Below are 16,731 nucleotides of genomic sequence, written 5' to 3' on the forward strand. Positions count from 1 at the left end.
CACGCTTCCGCCACCGCGCCCCTGCGGTCCTCCATGTTCTTTCGGCGCATCCCCGCGGCGCTTGTGTCCAGCATCGTCGTCGGCTACGGTGCGTGGTATTCGTATAACGGAGGCGCGAGCTGGAACCTCACGAACGCGACGGGTGCGCGCAGTCTGACCTCGACCGGCGGACAGGGACCTCTCGGCGCTAATACAGCGTCCGCGCCCTTGCCGACCAGGACGGTTCTCGTGGTTGGCGCCGACGAGCTCCGACAGGGTACTATCGTGGGCGAGGAGCCAATCTCGAAGACGACGAGTGACGGTCGCCGCATCGTGGAAATGCTGACCCCGGAGCAGGCGACGGAAGCGCTCCGCAAGTCGGAGGAGTCTTTCTCGGTGAACCGCGGTCAGGGCGTCACCCGCTACGATATTGTTCAACTGTCCAGCAATGACCCGATCGAGGATGACCACGCTGAAAAGATTGTCGAGGTGAAGGCTTCGTCGGCTGATGCGCAGAACAACGACTGGATGTTCTGGGGTGTTTTTGATGGCCACTCCGGCTGGACCACTTCGGCACTGCTGCGTGAGAGCCTCATCAGCTACGTCGCTCGTGAGCTGAATGATACATACAAATCAACAAAGGGCGGTCTGCCCACTGCCGATGCCATTGATCTTGCCATCAAGACTGGCTTCACCCAGCTGGACGATGAGATTGTTCACAAGAGCGTCGAAAAGGTCTTCAAGGGAAAATCTCAAGCTATGGCTGCTGAGCTGCTCCAGCCGGCCATGTCAGGCTCGTGCGCGCTACTCTCCTTTTACGATACCGAGAGCCAGCTTCTCCGCGTCGCTGTCACCGGTGACTCGCGCGCCGTCCTTGGCCGCCGCTCTGATAGCGGCAAGTGGACAGCAACTGCCCTTTCGGAGGACCAAACGGGCGGAAACCCCAACGAAGAGGCACGCATGCGCAGAGAGCACCCAGGCGAGGACAACGTCGTGCGCAACGGCCGTGTGCTCGGAGGGCTCGAGCCCACGCGCGCCTTTGGCGACGCCGTCTACAAATGGAGCCGCGAGACCACCATCAAGCTCAAGCAAGGCTACTATGCCCGCAGCCAGTCACCGCTGCTCAAGACGCCCCCATACGTCACGGCGGAGCCCGTTGTGACGACGACCAAGATTCGTCCCGAGAATGGCGACTTCTTGGTCATGGCCACGGACGGTCTCTGGGAGATGCTGACCAATGACGAGGTAGTTGGACTCGTCGGTCAGTGGATCGAGTCGCAGGCCAAGACGGGCTCGTCCATGGAGTCGGCGTGGGCCAAGGTCTTTGGCGCCTCGAACAAGGCGCTCCCCGTCGAGCAGAGCAAGGAGTCTGCCGCGGCGGCCGGTGATGGCCAGCGCGTCCCGATCCGTATGCAACAGTGGGGGAACGACCCCGACGCCAAGGGTCGATTTTTGGTCAAGGACAAGAACGTGGCGACACATCTTGTCCGCAACGCGCTGGGCGGCTCCAACGACGAGCAGGTTCGCGCTCTATTGACGCTCCCTGCTCCGTTTTCTCGCCGCTACAGGTATGTCTCTCACCGAATTTTTTTTTTCGTCGTGTGAATGAGCTGCTAATACAAGGGTTAGGGACGATTTGACTGTGCAAGTCATTTTCTTTGGTAACGGCCCCAAGACGGGTGAGGTCAGCGTCAACCACGAGGCAACTGCCAACAACGGAGCTCCCAAGCCCAAGCTGTAATTTGTGTGATTTTTTTACTCTTGATTCCTTTTCTTTCTCGGCGGCTTAAGCGCATGCTGTATATATATACATTGCCAAGCGGACACGGTTGGCGTTCTGACGGAGTACAGCTTTAATACTCATAGAGGACTATTTTGGGCTCCTTGATTTGCCAACAGCTTCAGACGTAATGAAACATTAACCTATGAACATGACCAATTGCGTTTTCCTACTCTAGCGAAGCCATCATGTGGGCGATAGAGAGGGACGCCGTTTAAATAGATGGAGATGGCAGCCTGTTGCCTCTTTTATCTATTCATTCCACCAAGTACTCCTAGTTCACTTTATTATCTCCTATTTATATCTTCATTTTTACGGCAGCCTAATTTATAACGGCCGCTGGCGTCTTTTTAGCTACAGGTTTGTCCTTACTGTACTGCGAGAGCTGGAGGTGTGTGAATAGTAGTCCATAAGGCTGCACGTGACAGGTGTGACGCCACATGTTCAAGTACCGAGCAAGCTGTCCAGTTCCTGGACTTTCGCGTGTCTGCTCGCGACAAACAACAGGCTGGGCTACTAGTCCTTTCTTTTACCCCCAAACTACGCAAAACGATTTTAATACCCCGAGAGAGCCGAGCATCAAATTATAGCCGCAATCAGAAGCTCCCGCGCAGCTATTGGCCGGTCGATGCGCCACCTCGAGATCCCCGCCACGGAGCTCTTATAGATTCGGATCGAAATCATCGCAGACATTTCCCTACATCCAATCCCACCCTACGTCGACATAATACATAAACATGACATTCACAAACACACCAGTGACGAGGCTGATGGTGCTGGGCCTCGTATCAGCATCGATTGGGGCGAGCTTGCTGGACATTAAGCACTATGCGTACATCCTGATCAGCCCGCACCTGGTGCAGTACGGGCAGTTCTGGCGGCTTTTTACGTATCAGCTGTGCTATACCAACTCGGCAGAGGTGCTGTTCGCCGCCATGTCGCTCTATAACCTACGGACAGTCGAGCGCATGTGGGGTTCGCGAAAATACGCTGTAAGTACCAGAGAATAGCAACATTCTTCGACGGCTAGCATGACCACTAACGCCCCGGAACACAGTCATTCCTCGTCGTTGCGTCGCTCGTCACGTCGATTGTACCGCCCGCGTTCATGGCGGTGCTCCGGCCGCTGGCACCGAGCCTGTTCAACTACATGCCGGGAGGGCTGACGCCCGTCATCTTCGCGGTGCTCGCGCAGTTCCACGCCATGGTGCCGCACATGTACAAGTACCGGATCGCGACGTCGGACGCGCCGCCGACGAGCGAGCCGTTCTCCGGGCTGACGCTGTCGGACAAGTCGTACCAGTACGCGCTCGCGGTGCACCTGGCGCTGCTGCAGTGGCCCGGGTCGCTGGTCGGCGCGGCGGCGGGCTGGGTGGTAGGCAAGGCGTGGCGCGGCGCGCTGCTGCCGACGCGGATGGTGACGTGGCGGCTGCCGGGCTGGATGGTGGGCGTCAAGACGCAGCGCAGCAGTGCCGAGTTTGAGCAGCTGCGGAGGAGGCTGGAGGGGGAGAATGCGACGGCGGCGGCGTCGACGGGTGTTGATATCAGCGGGGGTGGTGGTGAGCAGCAGCAGCGGGACGGGGATCGCAGACGAACGATGGGCCAACAGGTTGTTGATCAGTTCCGCGAGGCGTTATGATTTTACGTGTGGAAGGGTGGTGAAAGAGTCGTCTACTTGCGTTGTCGAGCGCAGATGTAACTCACTGAGGCGCCAAACTAGGTAGCTCATAGAAGAGTGCATACATAGAACTAGGCAAAGCATACTTTGTCGTGGGGCTGTTGAACATGGTTGGCGTTTTGTTCGGAATCCAATTGACCGATGCCAGTGTATGAAGCCGCATTTTAAACGAGAAGTCGGTCCGTGCAGTTGTTGATGTTCCGGTGGCCCGCGGCATTGAAGGCAATGGAAAGGAGTGAGACATTGAACGCGCAGGGCCGAGAGGTGCATGCGTGGGCAGAGCTTCCGGTATGATTGATATATATGACTGGAATCACAGATAGCGTGAGATTTGTATTGCAGGTTGAAGAAGAAGCGCAATGATGAGGTTTGATTTCTTGATGGCCTCTTGCCGATATGTGAGGTCATCGTCGTCATTCTGTAAATTGGCACCGCCAACTTTTTGTTCTTTTAGCGGTCGCTAGCGCTGCAAGGTACCATGCAACCACCTTGGAGCGGCTCGCGCTGCCAAAAGGGCAAGCCGAGAGCGGCTGTCCAGAAAACGAGGCCTGCTGCTATTGATGCTCAACCATGTCATCCTCCTTGACGCACAAGGAGGCGATCCCATCTATCTCAAGGGCTGAACCTCTGCGAACAATCAATCTCGGGTGTTCGCTGAGGGGAACCAGTGGACAAAGGTGCTCCTGAGGAGTAGGAGTGACGATCGATCAACAAGTCACTATCGAGAGGAGAGTACATGTGGGAGGTGTCCAGGCGCCAGGCACAATAGGCCTCGACCCGCTGGCCGCCCGGCGGGACGGTGAGGACGGCGGGCAGACTGGGGCTTTGGCCATGCTAACAATGCTATTACAGCGGGTTTTTCCCCTGAGCGTGGAGAAACGCGCGGGCGGATTGGCCCTTGTATCTGCAGGGGTTCAGGTACAAACAAAGTCTGGTCCACACCCTCTCGGCGCTTCAGCACGTCGGCGCGCCCAATGCCAGCCAGCTTCACGCACATCCCCCCTTTCTCCTGCCCGTCAGCCCGGCACAAGACCTGCAGCGGCCTCTCTCGAGTCTTTCGGTACCTGGCATCCTGCGCACCTCCCCGTCTTCCCCCTCCGAGCTGTCAGAGAGAGCCTTTTTTTCTCTTCTCCCCTGTCCTTAACCAACGTGCTCCTAATTTTTGGCCCTCCCACTCGTACGACGGAAAGCACGATTGCCTTTGCGAACTTGACCGATTCCACCGCCAGGGCAAACAAGAAGAAGAAGAGAAAAAACGACGCGCTTGTTGCTGCTCTGTCCCCTGTTTTTTCTTTTGTCGTCTTTTCCTTGATTCCTTCTCCTGGCTTTCTTGTTGCGCGACGAGCTTGTATATCTACCTAACCTAGCTCACGCACGCGGGCCATCTGGCCTCCATACCGAGACCAAACTCCCCAACCACCTCGACCCAGAACCACCCGCGACCGCGATCGATTCCCGGACCTGATTCGCTACACTTTTTGGCTACTTGCGACGCTCTTCTTCTTATAACATTTTGGATACACCGTTACGCGGCCTGCGGCCCCCAATTTGCTTTCGCTTTCCACCGCGCTTCCACTGCCACGCCAGCTCGCGACACCCAGCGTCGCCCCGAAACTTCTTTTTTTCTTGGACTTGATGTATTGATGATTACGGCCGCGTCACGCAATTAGATATCCTGCCATGAACGGCGTCGCCTCGGGCAGGAGCCCCTACGACTATGGCGCCTCCAATCTCTCGCCCGCGGGCAGCCCTGCCGTGGGCGGAAAGGCCGCCGTTGACGAATTTGCCAGAAACATGCTCGTGGGAGAGGATCGAGAGGCGCAGCAATATGCTCCGGTAAGTGGCCCCGGTCCGCGAAGATGCCACTCCGCCAGGCCATAAATCGGATGCGCTGTGTTGTACGGTGGTGGGACTGACTCGACCTTTGCAAGCAGATCAATCGCACGCCCAGCCCGGCCATGGTTGACCTCAAGGACCCTATTCAGATTCACCTCCTCACCGAAACTGCCTTGGCCGACAGCAAAACATACGAAATCCTGCCTCAAGAAGAGGTTGACAATCTCAAGAAGCAGTCCCAGCTCATGATCCAGCGCATCGAATCCACGAGAGCCAACCTCGCCATTCAGGCCAAGTACCGAGATGCCGCGCTGTCCATGGCCAAGCTGTCTCCCGATGGCCATCAAGATCCCCAAGCCGAAAGTGACAGGGCGCAGGCCGAACGCAAATGCGAAGAACTCGCTCTCGAACTCTTCAATCTCGAAAAGAGCCTCATGATTCCTCAACGACGCATTCTCGAGCACACAGCCGGTGTTCTTCAGCTCACCCACAAAGTCTCAAAGAAGAAGAATGCTCAGCAGACGCAACCGGTCAATGGCATTCCTGGAAGCCCCGAGAGCCTATATACCTACACCCATAGCCGCAACAGCCTCGACGCTGCTACTGACGAAAACTATTTTGAGGACGGCATGTATCCGCTCGACTCCACTGGTCGCAAAAACGCCATCGAAATACCTATGAAATCGCCAAACAGAGAGCGCGGCGAGATGGACCGCGTCAAGGAGGAAAATCTCATTCTCATCAAGTCTGTCAGCGACTTTGAAGAGAAGCTCCGCTCGCTCAACGGCTCGCTGCGCGACACCATTGTACGATTTAACCCCGAGGTCAACAGGGATTACATCGAGCCGCCTCGCAACACATCGAATGCCAAACCTTTAGAGATGCTGAGACATCAACTCGATTACCTCGAGACTGGTCTCGTTGCTGTGCAAGCCGAGCAGGAGTCTTCTCAGAGTGGTGCAGGTGATAGTGGTGAGAGTGACGGGGCTGTCCGCCGGCTGTGGAGTGTCATTCAGAACGATTTCGCCGGTACCAGACAGCGAAGAGAAGAGCGCCGCAGGGCGCGCGTTGACAAGGGACTGTCCGAGAATGACGAGGACGAGGGCTCGGATGACGAGTTTGACCACTCTGAGGATTACGACATCGATTCGTTCACAAAGAGGGTACACTATCTGTCATCGCAAACCGCTACTCTGAAGGACCAGCGCACAGTTCTGAAACGCCAGATCAAACAGCAGCGAGAACTCAACAATAAATCCGACGCCGAAAAAGACGAAGAGCTGGCCCGTCGACAAGAAGAGATTGAAAGCGGACGCGAAGCCGTCGCCCGTGCTGAAAGAGACGCCATGGTCGCGCAGAACATGCTGTCGGAAGCCCTACAAGACCTCGAACAGGCTCGCGCGCACGCTGCCATGGCTGGAACCGCCCAATCAGACCTCCAGGACCGCGAAGAGACTATAGAGCTGCTCGAGAAGAAGATTAAGAAGGTCGAGGCCGAAGGCAAGCGATCCGGCGAGATGTCTGCAGACCTAGAAAAGGCCCTTGCCGACAAGAAGGCTGCGGAGGATGCAGCCAACGCCCTCAAGGCCGACATGAAGGACAAGGACAGGACGCTGAAGAATAAGGAGAACGATTTGGATGAGCTCAACATGACGATTGCCGAACTCAAGACTGAAGTCACCATCGCCCGCGCCGAGTTGGACGGAGCTTATGGAACTCGCGCCGAGCGCGCGGCCGATGTGGCGGCTCTTAAGAACAGTGCCGAAGTACAGAAGCTCAGCAATCAGATTGAGAAGCTCAAGAAGGAACTTGCAGGCACTGCTGAGGATCTCGAAAACATCACCAAGGAAACTCTTGGTGCCGAGCGCGAAAAGGTAGAACTGGAGGGCAAGCTGGATGAGGCCTTGCAAGCCAAGCAAAAGGGCGAGGCTGAGGTGGAAAAGGCGCGCGAGCAGATTGCCACGCTCCAAGAGGAGCTGGACGGTCACCGCCTCAAGGTTGCGGCGGGTGGCAGGGGCGGCGGAGCCGGTGCCTCGATGCTGAGCGAGCAGTTCCGTGCCACGATGAGGGAGGAGAGGAAGAAGTTCCAGGAGGACTTGAGGGTACGTACTCGTCAACGGCTGAATGCTTCTCAGTGTAGCATCTTGCTAACATGCGACTTTACAGGAGGAGCGAGGCCGGGCGCGCAAGCTGGAAGAAGAACTCGCGCGCTTGAAACGGAGTCAAGGACCAGGCAAGAGTCCGTTGAGTCCGCGGTAACAACGAATAGGCTCTCCCGCGCCGTCTCCCACATTCCTGACGCCAGATTATGGCACACGGTCCCGGCCATCCTCGTTTAGGCCAGAGCCGCGCACCTGAGAGCAGCAGCCTTTATTACTCCCGCGTTTCGCGCTGCCAGGTTTCCTATATCTACCTGTAAATATCACGCCATCAGCAGAAACGCAGCATTGCGACACAGACAGACCTCGTTGGTCTGTGTTCGCACCCAACAGCCCCACGATGACTACGGCCTCGACTAGACAGACAAGTTGACTCTTGGCCACCTTGACACGCTCCGCACACCACACGACGGCGTTTCTTCTGCGGAGTTTTCCCTTTGGTACATTGATGCATTTCGTGCTTTTTGTTTCTTCGTCGAAACACCACTATTACTACCCACTAGGAGTTGGAGCTCCTTTATGCATTGGGATTTGCAAGATAGACTATCTTTGTTTCTGTTGACTTTTTGGTTCATTTGTCTTTTTTTTTTTTTTTGGTTGCCGGGCTTTTTGGGCATTCATGAGGAGCGAGAAGTTTTGGAGAAGTGATGGGATACATAATTCTTTTCGTGGAAGGAGGAAAAAGAGAAGAGAGGAATACTTTGAGCGGGAGGGATGAAAGATTAACTTGGGAAGGGATTGCTCAAAGTGACAATATGGAGGGCATGCGTGTTGGCATGTCCTCTACTCGTCTTCTTTTTTTTGGATTCTTTTTTTTTTTTTTGCTCATCTTTTGGATGGAACAAGAGAGACACTGAAGAGCATAGAGCCTTTGTATAAAAGAAGAATCGACATTTATTTCAGTCATGCCCCATTTTTTGGACTCTGTTGGTCTAGACACTAGTTGATTAGCTGCTCATTTCCGGTACCGGCCAAGACGCCGTTGTCGTTGCCGTTGCCGTTGCCGTTGAACGGTTTCGACACTGCCGCCGCCGCCGCCGCCGCCGCCGCCTCTTCCACCACAACTCCGCCACGGCTCGAGCCTATCCACGAGGCGTCTCTCTAGACTTGGAGCGAACTCGTCCGTTTTGCGCCACTCGCGAAAACATGCCAGCAAACTCAATTCGAACCGTTGCAGGCGGGCAGCCCGCCCGGCCCGTGACCGCGGACGGCGGGAACCAGGGCGCGCCGGCGGCGGGACAGCACAGCACAGCACCGCGACAAAGTTTCTCAGCCCTGCCGCGCGCTCTCCCACTCTATTGGAAAGCCTAAATAGAGTTTCCGCGCCTGTTGGACGACGACATGCCCTCGGACGAGAGAGAGACACATATCTGTCCTCGGGTATGCTCCGTGGCTGGCTTTGAAGAGGGTGAAGCCTTGCCTACCCACTACGGGGCTTCATTCTCTCGTGTCATGTCCGTTCTGGGATGCCTGACTCTCTTTTGGGTGTCGTGTGCAGGCGAGGTGTTTGCAGATTGATTTGCTCAGACTGGCCGTGAAACCTGCAAGAGGACTTGCATGCATATATGAACCACTCACCCACCACCACCCACCCCGCCACTACCTTTGGTCGATCGGTCTCCTTGCATGGCACACCCTGTGTCTGGCATGATTATTTTCAATCTCCTTCTTTTCCGTTTCGAAAATTTGCCAATCCCGTGTTGGTTTCACTTTTTTTTTTCTTTTTTTGCTAATGCAGGCAGCCACAACAACAACAATAAGCAATGCAAGCCGCTCACCCACATGGCACATGAGCGTGGCGCACTCCACGGGCGTCGCTGCCTGAGTCTCTCTCATCACATAGGGCACAGTGAGATTTTTTCAAATGTACGAAATTATAGTATTCTCTTCCATCTACCTATCTACAGCTTTGGGCTTCCCAAATCTTATTGCTGAAAAAACGTAATAAGCCCTTCACGGGTATTTGTACGAGAGCAGATCAAACAACCAGTGTATCCGCTGCTCGCCCTAGCACACCAAACGCCGACCCATGAAAAAGTAAGAGCGCCTGGGAGAAAAAACAAAAAGCCTCGCAAAAAAAAAAAAAAAAACAAATGGTGTAGTACAGTACAAGTGGCGATGAAATGCCACCTTAAACAAACAGCCCAGTAGGCTGTCTAGCGCAACAGCGCTGACAAACATAGGTATCTCCTCCAGCGGCTTCCGTAGTGAAGCTGACAGACGGCGCCTTGCACGCTTCCTCTATCCGGTCAAGCTGCGAGGCGTCATAGTATTAGGTATAATAGTTGATGCTGTAATTTTGGAAAATGTTGATGTGGTGAACAGGGTTGTGCAGACGTGTTCTGTTTTCAGGAGTCCAGCACCATGCTGTCCTCGTCGACGTATGCCATCTGCGACCAGACGCGCCAGTGCAAGACACCAAGGTGTGCCAGGCGAACGCCAATATCCTCCACCACACCCTCGTCCTGATCGTGTTCGCGGGTCTGGGAGCGACCGCTGGTAGCAGCCGAGAAGAGGCCAACACCAGACAGGGAGCGATATTCGCGGGTGCGAGTGCTGAGTTCGGCCATGAGACGGGTGTGGAACGACTTCTCAACCTCCTTGTAAAGGGGCGAGTCCACGCCGCAAACGTTGGCGGCCAGCTTGTCCTCAAAAATGCTCAGCATGCTCGAAGGGGCCTTTGTGTTGCGGAAAATCTGCAGGGCAATCGAGGAAGAGATCGACTGCCAGCGAGCAGACTGGCGGAGCCCAGGGGTGGCGGACTGGAGGAGAGCCACAAGAGAGTTGTAGAGGTTGCGCGTCTTGCTCTTGGCTTCGCTGTTCTCGGGGGCCACATAGGCGGGAAGGTTGACAGAAGAGCGAGGGGATGAATCCGTAGAGCCAGAGCTGCTAAAGTTGATGCTGGATGGTCGGGATGTCTCGAGAGGAGTGTTGAAGTTGAAGTCGGAGCTGGGCGAGCTGGAGCGGCGCATGGTATCGTCGTCCAAGGCAGGGCCCGCGAAAAGGCCAGATGTGTTGTAGCGGCCTATGCGCTCCAGATCCTCGTACATTCTCATGCAGATCTCGAGGTTGATGGCGTCGAGCATGTCGGAGCGGAGCTTGAGGATGCGCTCCTCGTCGAAGAGAAAAGTGCTGGGCAGCCGCTTCTCGGGTGATGAGGGCAGAATCAGGCGGGAGAGGGCCTCAAAGAAGACGCCCGTCTCGCCAAAGGTGTGCGTGGAGTCGGTGATGCCCGCGGCGAGCTTGGTTTCGGCGTCCTTGTACCACTGCTTGGCAGACGAGATGTCGATTCTTTTGGAGGAAGTCTTCTTTAGAAAGAATTTTTGCTCAAACTGAATCGTGTCTTCGATAAGGACAGGGCGGAGGCAGCGGATCTGGTGGTTGGCGACATCGAGCTTCATGGCCTCGAGAACGCTGAGCAGACTGCGCATGCCATTGACGAGTTCGTCAAGGTCCGAGGTTTTGTTGCCGTTGCTGAGCTGGTTGTACATGGCATCGACCCAGTCGTCTCGCATAGGGGCACAGTGAGACTTGAGGACTTGGGAGAGCCACTGAGCGAGCTTCTCCAGGTCGGCGCAGCCCTTGTGAAACTGCTGCATCAGCAGCTCGACGTTGAGGCCCTCGTCGAGGAAGTGACGGTCGCGCTGAGGAACCAAGGTCTGAATAATCTCCTTGACTGCCTTTAGCAGGGTGGGCAGGGTCCAATCATCGGCGTGGCCGTAGGTGTGGTAGAAGCTAGAACGGTCGGTGATGAACATGGCCAGTTCCTTTTTCAAAGAGCGCCAGAACTGGTTTGCGCGGTCCTGCTTCTTGCGGCCCTTTTCGCCATCGAGGTTCGGTCGAAAGTGCAGCTCAGGGTCAAAGTTGATGTCGTGGCGGAGCTTCGGGTTGTGTATGATTTTGGTGACGTCGAGCTCGCTGAGGGTAGCGCGAGTAACGGGAGGCTCTATGGGATAGGTGGGCGTGGTGGACGAGTGGCTCGATTTTCTGGAAGGCTTCGTGGGCTCGGGTTGAGGCGTTGATGTGCGGGAGTTGCTGTCTGTCGGCGATAGGGTCGTGGAAGGTGAGGTTGCTCTGGGAGCAGATTCACATCTTCGAGGCGACTCCTGGGAAGGCTGCGGTTGTGTGGTTGTTTTTTGCTCGGCCTGCGCAGGCTGCTGCATCTGAACATTGGTCTCGGGCCTAGACTCGCCATCTGGGTTTGGCCGGGGCGCCGAGGTGGAGAGGCTACGTCGTGACCTCTCGACCGGACCACCAGTACCTTGTTCCGCCACCATTTTGCTTGGAAGAGAGCTGCAGGATCGCGACTGCCGTGTACGTGTGCGTTGCAGTGGTGTCGGCTTGGTGATTGAACTGCAGAGGCTCACCGTCGGGAGAGCACTGCTGGTCGAGAGCTGCCAGGAAGGAAAGGTCAGCCGGGAGAACTTGACAGGGGAAACCATGAAGCAGGTGGTGCTAGGTGATGGTCTGAAAGTTGGATATGTGAATTGCACGCAAGCCATGAGGCAGGTGGTAAGGGGCGAGGCTATGGAAGCTGGATATGGGTTTTGCAGGGGAACGAGGCTTCGCAGCAGGAAGGATATCTCGAGAAAAAGATATCGGAAGAAGATTCTCCATGATTTATAATTGTGTATAAATAACTTCAAGCTACTCCATACGCTGCTTGCGCATGTGGTGGCTAGGCGAGGGCCTAGGCAAAGGCAGCCAGGACGCCATCGCCTCGAGATGGAGAATGAATGATGGAGATTGTAAAGTCGAGAGTGATGGGTTTGTGGCTGTGGCTGTGGATGTGGGCTTACATTTAGTTTTGTCGGAGAGAATTAGCGTCGGACTCGTCGACGTCCAAGGAAAATCGGTATGAGGCGTAGACGTTGGGCACTGATGGAACGGCCTGGCCGTGCTGACGGGCAACGTCGGGTATAGGAGACAGGCACAGAAAGCGTGGCAACAACGGAAGGAAAGAGACGTAGAACGGGTCGGCTTGTTGTAATGAGTGACGGATCTCGCAACGAGCGGAAATGAGGTTGTCGTCGGGTTCGGTTTGTTGGTTCAGCCTATAAGCGATCGAGCGAGTCGACACCGGGATCGGAAGGCGACTAGGCGGGTAGTATAAAGAGTCTGTTGTGAGGACGGAGGAGAGGCGAACGTTTGGTACAGTCGAGGAGAGTATAGTCGAGGAGGAAAGGAAGACAGACGAGTGTTGAGGAAAATGCAGAATGACCCGAGGAGAATAGAAAAGAAAAGAGAAGGAGTGGGAGAGGAAGAAAAGAAGTGCAAGGAGATCGTAGATATGGGGATGGGCAGTCTAAGAAGGGGCCCGGCAATGGGAAGGGGAAATGGGGAACGGGCAAGGCTTAAAAAAAGGATTTAAAAAAAAAAGAGGATTTAAAATAATAAAAAGGTGAGTGACTGACTCCTGTCCCGGACACCCCTTTGGGGGGGGGCAGCCATTTTGGGGGGGCGAGCAGGAGAGTGAGAAGCAAGAGTACGGATACTGGTAGAACAAAGGGGGGGTGTGATCAAACGGAAATCCCAGGTGGGAGTGGGAGTCTCCAGTACGGAAGCACCTAGTGAGGCAAGGGGGGCGTGTGGATCGGAATGGCCCTTTTCAGGCAAGGCCAAGGGCGACAGACACCATGACATGACACAGCGCACGGCGCTATGAGGCGCTACAGCAGGTGCACGAGTAGTGCTGTGCGACGCGGCTGAGCTTTTGTTGGCTCGGTACAGCGCCGAGCAGTGGGATTTGCTTTAATTAGCATAGGCCGGCTGAGGTGGTAGAAGCTGAAGTCGTGGATGAATGGCGTCCAAGAGTCCTACCTGGGTAGGTAACCGTACTGTGAGCACTAATAAGGTACCTATCTACAGCAGTGGCCAGCTGTCCGCCTGCCCTGCCTGCAGTAGGTACCTATTTACAGCGCATCACAGCACCGACACCTACAACCACGCATGCACAGCACAGGTGCGATCGGACGCCAAATTGGAAGCAACCGCACCTCTAAAAATAATGTACATTTCGCAAACATGGTATCCCCCGATCCGTGAGTTTTGGCTATATTTTCATCTAGAAAAGTTATCTTTTGACTCTGCGTGAAAGTTTGGTCTCGGCCCTGCCGCTTACCTCACCCAACGTAGGTACATCCCTAACCCTGCCAAAGAAGCTTCTGGATAGGGCTCTCTCCGAGAAGGAAAATGCCTGATGTTGCAGCCAGAAGGATCCAGTAGGCTCTCAGGCCCAGCTGTAAAAATAAAATAAAAAAGGGAAGTAGAATGAACTTTGGGCCATGGTTAGCACCGACAACGGCGGCGGCGATGGCGACGAACTCCGGCTTCAGCGGACTCTTCCACGCTCTCGCGGTAGGTACACCACTGTACCTGCCAACTTACACGGCGTCAACTTGCCAGCACAAGGCATCACTAGAAACGCAGCGTGCGGGCCACTCGGCACGGAAAGCAACACTCATCACGCATGCAAGCAAAAAAAGCAAATGTCAACTACTCCAAACGAAGCCACTGTGCTTGTGCCAATGTGCGTGCGTTGCTGCATTTAACTATCCATCCCTCATGACTTGACTTTACAGGCAGGTAAGTTAGCCCCCGCTCCACTCCGGTACCACGCGCCCCTCTCCCTGCTCAGCTGGCAAGGGATTTCTGACCCAAAGCAACCAGAGTCATCCCCAATCTCGCTCCCGTTTGTCGTCCTACTGTACACATCATCCATACTGGTATGATCCATCCCATCATATTCAAGAATCTCTGCCCACCTACGGATACCAGTCACCTATCATCACTCGGCCGCTTCACCACTGCCAGAATCTCCGGGAATCATCAACATAGGCATCATCATCGCCGTCTGCTCGACCAACCTCCCGGATCTCACGCTGCCTGGACCTGAACCTGCACGGAGGCTCCGGCCCTCGCCCGGACCCGGCTACTTACACTAGTTACCAGTACACACGCTCACAAGCATGCTGCTGCAGACTCGGGCTGCAAGTGCATGACTCTCTGCCGCCCGCCGCCGAGGCCTTGGCCCCTCGCCGCCGCCCGCGCCGTAATAATTATGATGCCTTTCTCTACCGTCTTCCTTCCTCTGACTGGTACTCGTTCTTGTCGTGCAGACCCAAGCTGACTATGCGCCCGCCCGCCAGCCGGCTCTGACGCTTCCTGTCATGTATCTGCAGTAGTGCATCTCCAGCCGGAAAGCTTTGCCATCACGCGCTCCCGAAAAGGGAAAAGAGAAGAAGGACAGCGGCTTGCCCTTTTTCTCTATCCGGGACTTTCATACTGAATTCTTCCTCTGTTCAATCTACTTGTTTCAAATGCGCTGTTACACCAACCAGAGAAGAACAGCGCCCGTCCATATTGCCGTCACACAAGGCGCCGGAAGAAAGCCATTGCATTCTGTATTGCCATGCCAATAAGCAGCCATATTTTACAAAAAGCCCTCGCTCAACCGACCACACGGACGATCCGGCTGCTGCTGCTTATTAGGCGTAACTAGTTTCTTCTTGGTGCCGAGCCCGCTGCGCGCCCACTCTCTCACCTGGCGGCGTGCCATGACTTGCTAGCTTCTGCCCGCACCCGGGGCGGCGGTGGCAGTGTGTGTCAGTGTGCGTTACGTACGGGTACGGTGGCACTATGCTTTTCCCCCCTCCTTCCCATCGTGTACATGACTTGAATCAGGACGCTGGCAACGACTGTACGAAGGAGGCGCCAGACTTTCGGTCGCGGCAACAGTTGTGGACGATGAGGGGCTCGCTTTGCAATGTGGGAGCGTTTGCGAAGACGACCCGCCGCCCGTTACAAAAATGTTGCTTTCTGCATATGAAAGAAAAGCAACAGTCGTGCTCTGCAGAATTGCCTTAAATAGCAACTAGACCGCCGTTGCGGTGTGTATGCTGCTGCTGCGACGCGCGGTGCACCAGCGCAGCATAGCGCAAAAATCACAACTAGTTACTTGTTGCAGTGCACACTGCAAATAAGTCATTGAACTCGCGGCTGCCTGTCGGTGCACCGGGCATCTGGTCCTTCGTCGTCATCGTCGACGGACCTGGCGGCCACACGCATCCAGCTCCTGTGCTCACACTCCTCGGCACCGCCAGCCCACACACACTCTCACACACACCCCTCCCTCCTACCACGTTGGGCTTTGTGAACCACAAACTGGACTCGGGGAGGGGCGCAAGCCTCGCTGTAATGCCTTTTCCCCTCCAGAGCGGCCCTGTCTCGTTCCGCACTGTTTCGTGTACCTGAGAGCACCACCAACAGCCAAGGGAGGTTGTCAGCTGGGTCTGTTCGTGATCCCAACGCCCTTCTGTGGCTTGGCAGTTGGCTAGGCTCAAAAGACGCCCACGACTCAGGCGTGGCTCCCAACGTGGGTTTGTTAGTGTCGGTGGTCGCCAGGTCCGTGTCGCCGCCATCGCGCCACCGCGGCGTCGAATTTCCTGGGGCAGGCCGTGACTTGAATGAATTGACTTTTTGCTTCACAGAAATGGCTGATGCTTCTGGCGGTAACTACTGGGTAGTTTCGTCTCACGGCTTGTGGCGTCACTAATAACAGACTCCAAGCCTCGTCAGTCCGCTGTGCCGTGTGTCCACGGCCATTGCCGCTTTCTAAAAGGTGTAGCAGTACAAGCAAGCGAAAAACAGCATCATTTCTGCAACTAGGACTATTGAATCAAACACAAAAGTGCCATCTTCCTTGTCGAATCTCGATTTCCGAGCCTCACTCCTTGTCCTCTTCTCCCTTGTTGCTGTCTTTGATGCATACCACTGCACTCATCCTCAATCGGTGCGACTCTTTGTTTGATTACACTGCACGCTGTTTTGGGCCCTCCCGTGGCTACTGCAGTCGTGTCTCTCCTGCGCCTGTGTGTTTCCGAGCACCAAGTCTTCTAGCGCGGGGCCGAGCCTGTGGTTCCAAGAATGCCAGATTCTCCCATTCTTTGCCCATTGTACCGCCGAAACCACCGAAAGGGATGCACGGCTCACAAGGCCTGGTTGTATGGGGAAGCAAGACTTCCCAAAGGAGGGCAGCGGGGGGGCGTGCGCTGTCCCAGAGACTGTGTGTGTACGTGTGTGAGTGTGGGAGGCCAGACATTACAGATCGATCTCGCCGAGGTTGATGAGATTGGCTGTTTCGCTGTTTAATTCCTCGACACAATATATTTTCCCCCCTGGGCGTGTCAACAGACAAAATATTCTGCATCGCTCGAATCTGTACATTTTACCAGCTGAAGCGAGTTCCGGTGCGCCACCGGCCAAGCAGCTCCTGTACTGGCTTGGCCAGGCAAGCGCCT

General features: G+C 55.4%; 5 protein-coding genes across 5 annotated transcripts; 4 read left to right on the top strand and 1 right to left on the bottom strand.

Annotated features, from left to right (window-relative positions):
- Positions 1 to 33: 33 nt before the first annotated feature.
- On the top strand, positions 34 to 1,720 carry LMH87_009024 (uncharacterized protein; the record flags this gene model as incomplete). Its single annotated transcript, XM_056202290.1, has 2 exons — positions 34 to 1,547; positions 1,609 to 1,720. The coding sequence occupies 2 exons, from the start codon at positions 34 to 36 to the stop codon at positions 1,718 to 1,720; spliced, it is 1,626 nt and encodes a 541-aa protein (XP_056056868.1).
- Positions 1,721 to 2,496: 776 nt separating this feature from the next.
- Positions 2,497 to 3,398, top strand: LMH87_009025 (uncharacterized protein; the record flags this gene model as incomplete). The annotated part of the gene is made up of 2 exons (XM_056202291.1): positions 2,497 to 2,751; positions 2,817 to 3,398. The coding sequence occupies 2 exons, from the start codon at positions 2,497 to 2,499 to the stop codon at positions 3,396 to 3,398; spliced, it is 837 nt and encodes a 278-aa protein (XP_056056869.1).
- A 1,719-nt stretch (positions 3,399 to 5,117) lies between these two features.
- Positions 5,118 to 7,532, top strand: LMH87_009026 (uncharacterized protein; the record flags this gene model as incomplete). Its single annotated transcript, XM_056202292.1, has 3 exons — positions 5,118 to 5,273; positions 5,372 to 7,375; positions 7,440 to 7,532. The coding sequence occupies 3 exons, from the start codon at positions 5,118 to 5,120 to the stop codon at positions 7,530 to 7,532; spliced, it is 2,253 nt and encodes a 750-aa protein (XP_056056870.1).
- Positions 7,533 to 9,780: 2,248 nt separating this feature from the next.
- LMH87_009027 (uncharacterized protein) lies at positions 9,781 to 12,883 on the bottom strand (the record flags this gene model as incomplete). The annotated part of the gene is made up of 4 exons (XM_056202293.1): positions 9,781 to 11,614; positions 11,694 to 11,826; positions 12,232 to 12,323; positions 12,843 to 12,883. The coding sequence occupies 4 exons, from the start codon at positions 12,881 to 12,883 to the stop codon at positions 9,781 to 9,783; spliced, it is 2,100 nt and encodes a 699-aa protein (XP_056056871.1).
- A 1,018-nt stretch (positions 12,884 to 13,901) lies between these two features.
- On the top strand, positions 13,902 to 14,376 carry LMH87_009028 (uncharacterized protein; the record flags this gene model as incomplete). The annotated part of the gene is made up of 4 exons (XM_056202294.1): positions 13,902 to 13,965; positions 14,014 to 14,017; positions 14,102 to 14,157; positions 14,270 to 14,376. The coding sequence occupies 4 exons, from the start codon at positions 13,902 to 13,904 to the stop codon at positions 14,374 to 14,376; spliced, it is 231 nt and encodes a 76-aa protein (XP_056056872.1).
- Between the last annotated feature and the right edge of the window lie 2,355 nt (positions 14,377 to 16,731).

The sequence above is a fragment of the Akanthomyces muscarius genome (genome assembly GCF_028009165.1).
Source record: "Akanthomyces muscarius strain Ve6 chromosome Unknown contig_18, whole genome shotgun sequence".
Classification (NCBI taxonomy): domain Eukaryota; kingdom Fungi; phylum Ascomycota; class Sordariomycetes; order Hypocreales; family Cordycipitaceae; genus Akanthomyces; species Akanthomyces muscarius.